The following is a 7477-nucleotide window of genomic DNA, read 5'->3' as shown; positions in this document are numbered from 1 at the left end:
TGCAGGCAGACTATGCATAAATAATTTCTTTATATATACGTCTGATGCCTTAAAATCTATTTTGGCAGCTCAATAGGTTTTGGAACAAGTACATTTTTTAAAATCTAAAATCATACACCAATAATACATTTATTCTGTTATATACGTCTGATGCCTTAAAATCTATTTTGGCAGCTAAATAGGTTTTGGAACAAGTAAGTTTTTTAAAATCTAAAATCATACACCAATAATAAATTTATTCTGTTCATTTTTTTTTTTAGCACAATTCAATCAGTGGCCAATTAGGACCTATTTTTTATTTAAAATGGAAAACTGGCAGCCTTCATATGAGTCATAGAAAGAGGCCAGGAAGTACAAAACTTCACTGTAGACTTTTATAAATGTCTTGCCAGAACAATCCTCCCGACCTCTTTTGTTATTGCACAGACCCTGTTGAAATCGAGATGTCCTGATCGACTTTAACTGTCAATGGCCTCGCGTGGGTCAAGACGGTTTTGTGGGATTGATCAATTATTTTACATGTGTTTTCCAGGCAAATGATAATTGCTTTTGGTAAGGGATCGTGCCAGACAGAGAAAAGGGTCTGGAAAAAGTCTTTCAGCATTTCATACAGTATTGATATCCCATGTTCTAAAAATCTAAAAATAAAACGTCTCCTTTTCTGTGCAATACACTGTACATATTTGCTTGATGATTCGAACCCTTTCTCCATCTGCAGTGCAGGTTTCTTCCGCTTTCTTTCCATTTGCTGATGGTTGTTCGGTAGCTTCATCGCTGCTAAAGATCTGCAATGCATTAAACTGCTCAATAATCTACTTCTAACTGAGAGTATCATGGTGTTTGGTTATAGGAGATTTATATTTATTTTCCTGCTCATAGATGTGGTGTGCAGGAAGGTAGAGAGAATTACAGAGTAGGTTTGATGGGTAACTGGCAGAGAGCTGCTGGTGTGGATCAGCAGCGAGCGTCTGAAGTCTCCGGCAGTATTAATGTAGCACATTAGATCGTCACTACGCCAGCATATGGTTTTTCCACTGCATGCACGTTGCTCGTCTTCCAGACAGCCCAGTGCAAACCATAAAAAAGCTGATTTCCGAATGTTTTAATGTTCGGAATAGCATACTATCATACTATTTCCGAAGTATGTTGAACGTGCATGTTTGTGAAATTTCTGTATGCATGGGATACGTGACAGATACTCTGTCCCAGAATGCAATGTTGTCGCCTTGACCTTCCTTTTCCATTGTGATGACTGAACCGTAACCAATAATAATTTAACCTGTGATTTTGAATCATTTAATGAATCATTTCATTATTTGACTGTCAACCGCACCAGCATAGTGATATGACAACAATGTACAACTGTTATGCATTCTGTTTCATTTACATTACTAATTATTAAACATTAGGCAGAATACAGTATATTGTAAGCTAGTATTTAAGGTCACACTTTATTTTAAGGTCCGGTTCTTGCTATTAACAAAGCATTAACTTTGAATTTGCCTCAATAAACTCTTAATTTGCTGCTTATTAATAGTTAAGGTGGTTGTTAAGTTTAGGTATAGGGATGTAGAATATGCTCATGCAAAATAAGGCATTAATATGTGCTTTATAAGCACTAATAAACAGCCAATATGTTAATAATAGGCATGCTAATAAGCAACTAGTTAGTAGTGAGAATTGGTCCCTATACTAAAGTGTTACCGTATTTTATATTGGATATCAAGTGGGGACACAGCACCAGAGCTGTATAATCGTACAATGCTACCGTAATTGTAGAAAACTAACACAAAAAAAAACAAGACATTGACTAACACACAGAAAATTGATATAATAATACATATCATATTATATACTATAAAATAAAATATTATACTTATAAAATATTACTTAAATATTATATTAAATATAAATATTTAATATACTATATATTATATAAAATTATTAAAAAATACTTGAGCAGGAACATAAACCTGTATTTATTTCCAGGACATTAGTACTCAAATAATGCAGTGTTGTTGTATTTTTTTATTATTATTATTATTTTCAGATTTACAGTTTATTTCCCATTCAAAAATAACATATCAACTTTTACCTCGAGGTCAACAGGCTTTGCATCCTATCATGTTCAGATACAATTGATTTCACTTGACCTGAATATGTGCAAAATTATATAAAAATTATATATAATATAATAATTATATATAAATGATACTTTATAATAAAATATTACTTAAATATTATATAATAAAGTATTGTATAAAGTATTTTATAACTATTTAGTAACTATTATAACTATGAATAATTGAATTAAAACTTTTTTTGTTAACAGAAAATCTAAACTAAAAATAAAAATAAATTAAAAAACTAAACTAAATAAAAGTGAACAACATGACACTGATGAACACCTGGAACATATTATAGTATATTATGAAATATTATGTTTTATAATAAAAACTATACATTACTTATAATTACTTATATTATGAATATATATATATATATATATTTATTTATTTTTATTTATTTATTTTTTTACATTATAAAGTAAGTAGTACACAGTAGACGGCAAGCTATTATTTAATTCCAGAAAGAAAGAAAATTAGCACGCAAATTAACCCTAGTCTGGGCTCACAAATACTTTTTTCTTCTGTGAATTGGTTTTATAATGTGTATTTTTTTTTTAAATATCTGTTTGCAACCATGAGGGACGTTCAATTTTCTGGTATGCACAAACAGCTTTGGATGAACAAGAGCAAAATCTGCTAGTTCTGGGTTATTTAAAGTGATGTGCAAAACACCGGAAGTATGAAAGTTTAAGAACAAGCTCAAAGGGATTTCTCATAACAAGTTGAATGAAACAGTTGAAATTCTGACATGATTTTAAGCTCATGATTATAAGGTGCTGTTAGTCCTTTTCCGTAGTTTCTCTGACACAATCACAGTTGTTAAACGACACTCTGACTGAGACTCGTACTGTTTTCCCGCAGGTTCTGGGAGAGCGGATGAAGCTGGAATGCAAGTGTCACGGCGTGTCGGGCTCCTGCACCACCAAAACCTGCTGGACCACGTTACCTAAGTTCCGCGAGATCGGCTACGTCCTGAAGGACAAGTACAACAAAGCGGTGCATGTAGAGGTGGTCCGCGCCTCGCGCCTGCGGCAGCCCACCTTCCTCAAGGTGAAGAAGACGCAAGGTTACCAGAAGCCCTTAGAAACGGACTTGGTCTACATCGAGCGCTCGCCCAACTACTGCGAAGAGGATGCCAAAACGGGCAGCGTGGGGACGCAGGGGCGGCTGTGCAACCGGACGTCGCCGCTCACAGACGGTTGTGACCTCATGTGCTGTGGGCGGGGCTACAACACGCATCAGTACACCAAAGTGTGGCAATGCAACTGTAAATTCCAGTGGTGCTGTTTTGTGAAATGCAACACCTGTAGCGAGAGGACGGAGGTGTTTACCTGCAAATGAATCGCTCGGCGCGGCGTCGTTTTGCACAGCAGAATGTATATTTGCTTTAACACAGAGTTACAATACTAAACTCTATCGGTAGGTACGAGCCCGGAGGTACGTGCACTGACTAAAGGACTGCAGGGGGCCAGCCGAGCATGCTGGGATTTGTAGTGTGGGACTCTGCATCGTCTCAAAACGCCACGGAGGAAATCGTCGAAGGAGCTCAATGCAAATCGAGGATGTATAAATGCCAACTGGAATCTGGTAGAGTATGTTAGCTATCCAGTCACACTGGATCTGTCTGTTTGAACACTGAAAATAAATTATTATATATTATATGTCATAGTCTCCTAAGGAACCGAAGCGCTAACGGGTAGAAATGTGTTCTTTTGTACTAAGTGTAAACCAAGAGAAAGACTTTGTAGAAGCTCGTGACTGAAAACGTTTTATTGAGGGAAGAAAAAAGGCCTTGTGTTTTCCGACTGGAACGTTTGATGGCTAATGATGTGTTGACTTCCGAAACCACTGTCATTTATTTTAATTTTTTGGTCAGCTGACGCATGTTAACATGGGTTCATCTTTGCTGCAATCTAGCCGTAGTTCTCAGTAAGGTGCGCGATAGACGTTCGGGCCACTTTTCTTTTTCCGACTTTGCTAAACCAGTCTCTACGATTCAAAGATCCTTCCTCAGTTCATGAAATGTGGAACGAATATACTTCTGGATATGTTACAGAGTGCTGCACTGATATTTTTTCTATTCAGATACGATGCAATTAAAAGTAAAATAAATATCAAGTCGACTGACATCTGGGATGTTTTTGCAAGGGGAAAAAAATTATCTTCGGGAATCTGGGGTCTGAAACCCATATGTTACATAATATATTGCATACAATAATTATAATAAAATAAATATATAATAATAAAACCATACAGAAAATGTTATGTAATACATTATATAATATTTCAAATTACTGTAGTATTTAATGTGTGTGTGTGTGTGTGTGTGTGTGTACATTTATATTTATTATATTTATAAGATATTACAGAAAATATAGCCTATACTATTGTATTTTATATTACTATTTGATATTACAGATCCTATATTTTATATTTTATCTATATCATTTATATATTTAATATGTTTTACATTAGTATTTAAAAAAATATATATGTCTTTATTTTACAATACATGGTCTGTATTATATACAATATTCTAATATAATTTGATATAATGTTATATTATATGAAACAGAACATATTACATAATATTGTATATAAAATTGTAAATATAAAAAGTTACATATAAAATACTAACATATTCGTATTTTATATGTTACTTTTTATTATATAATAAATGTAACATGTTTTTTTTTTTTTTTGCATTTACTGTAGCATTGTTTTGTCCCTGCTGGTTAATTGCTTTCTAAATTATTTTTATTTTTTTTAATGCAAAAGTCCATTGATGAAAAGGTTTATACTGCGTTTGGTCCCAAACGTTGTTGTCTTCAAGTGCACATGACTCCAGTTCCCTGTATTTCAGAAGCCTGAAAAACCATTAAACACACATCACCTCTCAACACAATGATCGCTAAACCCGAAAAGAATAGACTCGTCGCCATCTCCCCATTATAAATGACAAGATGAATTGCGCTGGTGGCTTTTTATGCTGGTTTCCTGGCCGTGTCAGGGACAGCTTTCCACTTCCATGTCTTCGAAGCCCATTTGGGAATGTTGCTTAAAATGAGGCAGTGATATTCACAGTTACTCATATTTGAGGCCGCACTCCCAAAGGATGGAAATTGTGCCCCTATTGCACAGTTCCAGTCACAATCTTAATAGGGCATGAGGAGGAAACATACATCATTAGATATCATGGTTAAATCAAGCGAGCAGCTCGCCCATCCAGCCTTTCTTTACGTTTTTGAAGAAAACACATGTTTGTAATATATTGTGGTCCGTTCGCTTGATTGTGGCATGTGTGGAGTTATCTTTGGAATTAAAGGGGGGAAAAAACAAGAGGGTTTAGGTTGATTCGCTCTTGGACTGCAGTAGATATTATGCTTTTTCATAGTGCTTCAGTGCATGGGACTTTGTCTCAGATGTTTCTCCTAAAATTCCTTAGGGAAAATGAAAACGTATGGCGCTTAGAGCTATAAAATGCATATGGATTTGATGAGAAATAATTGAGATCTCTGACTTTTGATTGCAGACTTCGGGATCTAAGTTGAATGACATTTGGGATGTTTTCAGAATCATACAAAAATTCTATATATTTAAAATATAATAAAATATTACAAAAATATCTAATAATATAAATATTATAAGACATGGAAATTGGTTTGAGCTCCATTTTATAAGTTGACTAATATATTTATTTTTAATTGCAGACTTTGGGATCTAAGCTAATATATATCGAGCACTTCTATATATATAAATATATCACTTCTCCATTTGCTCTCTATTTAGTCTCATTACTGTCTGGGCAAAACATTTGAGATGAAATAGATTTCATTTGTGATTTTTTTTTCTTTTTCACTCTCATATATACACAAATTCCTAGATAAATCTGGAAAATCTGAATATAATCCACTTTTTAGGTAAATTTGGGAAGTTATTGCAGGGGAAAATCGGTTCTCAGAATTGTATAATCATGCAATTAAAAAAAATTATATTATTATTATATATAATGCATATTACAATACATATTATGTTATATTACATACAAAATGTTATAATCAAATATTACAAAAAAGTAATGTCACTTGTAGAAGACTGAGGGGGAAAATGGAACATCAGCAGATGGCAGCTCTGCCAGCAGAACGGCTACAAGTAGCACCTCCATTCACCTATGTAGGTGTCGACGTTTTTGGACCCTGGGAAATTGTCTCACGCTTGTAGATAATCCGTGCTGTTTTCTCTGTCACTTGTATTTGGATTTAATATTAATATATATATATCTCATTTGTATTGTGTTACAGTTTCACAATATTCCCAGTAAACTTTATGGAAATTAATCATCTGTGCCCTGGAGTTTCTTGGGAGTGTTTAAGCTGAATGGAGCATAGTCCATGACATACACACTATTCTAACTAGTTTAACAAACTAGTTTCCAGTGAATGTTGTATTGAATGTGTCAAAATAATGTTACATTTCAATCCAAATGTATGTTTGGCTTTCAACTGAAATATAATGTTAATTTATTGGTACGGCAGTATTTTTGGAGTTCATTCGTGGATTTTAAGGGTGTCAGTTGAGGGAATGCTCTCGGGATCATCATGCTCTCGGCTGAAAGGCATTACAGACGGGCAGCAAAGCAGAAGTAAGATGTGTTTTGTTAGTTGTCTGAAGCCCTGGGGCCCGGAACCATCTAAGCTTCATCACTATACCCCGGATTGCCCAAAATAAATCCACCTGTTTCTGGCAAACATTTTGTCATTAAAAAATATGAGAGAGAAAAACAGAGTCCGCGGTGTGCGTGCTCTCCTCTAAAGCGGCTTTTGTTCTGATGTCAAGATGGTTTGTTCAATGCGAGCTCCACTCCGGCGGATAATGCCGGTGGCTTTATTCACACAGAAACGGCCTGATCGGACAGCAATGCACTAGTAACTCACACGGGTGAGAGAGAGAGACTGCATTTAATAGATCACTGTTCATTTATAACTGCTTAACAACACAGAATGAAGACGATTCCCTTATTGCATTGCTCAAATGTTTCTCTTTTAATATAGAGTTCCCACTTATGATTAAGTCTCAACTTTGAAAGTTTATCCAAAACCAGAATTAAAAATGGACAAATGAATGATGAGAGTAAAGAGCAGTTCAGATCATTTGATGAGAAATGATTTGAGTTCACACTGAGATCTGTGATTTTTGACTGCAGATAATGGTGTAGATCAATCCCAGAGATCATGCATTTTGTCATATTCTAGGTGAGGATTGTGATTTTTGTGCTGTTCGTGTCTCCATTTGGAATTGCATAATGACTGTTTCCAAACGGGTTTCCCAGGTTTAATCTCTGCACATTA

The 7477-nt window shown here is 34.8% G+C and overlaps 1 protein-coding gene across 3 annotated transcripts in view; it reads left to right on the top strand.

Annotated features, from left to right (window-relative positions):
• LOC107745105 (protein Wnt-7b-like) overlaps positions 1-4275 on the top strand; it is a 64326-nt gene extending 60051 nt beyond the window's left edge. For all 3 annotated transcript variants that reach the window (XM_016558944.1, XM_016558942.1, XM_016558941.1), the window contains one exon: positions 2991-4275. In XM_016558944.1, coding sequence (XP_016414430.1) covers positions 2991-3470 — 480 coding nt within the window. In that variant the 3' untranslated portion in view covers positions 3471-4275. The remainder of the gene's footprint in view (positions 1-2990) is intronic.
• The last annotated feature ends 3202 nt before the right edge of the window (positions 4276-7477 follow it).

Source organism: Sinocyclocheilus rhinocerous, unplaced genomic scaffold, assembly GCF_001515625.1.
Source record: "Sinocyclocheilus rhinocerous isolate Xijiao unplaced genomic scaffold, SAMN03320098_v1.1 scaffold2966, whole genome shotgun sequence".
Lineage (NCBI taxonomy): Eukaryota > Metazoa > Chordata > Actinopteri > Cypriniformes > Cyprinidae > Sinocyclocheilus > Sinocyclocheilus rhinocerous.
The sequence above is the reverse complement of the archived record's forward strand: the minus strand, read 5'-3'. Positions and strand labels throughout refer to the sequence as shown.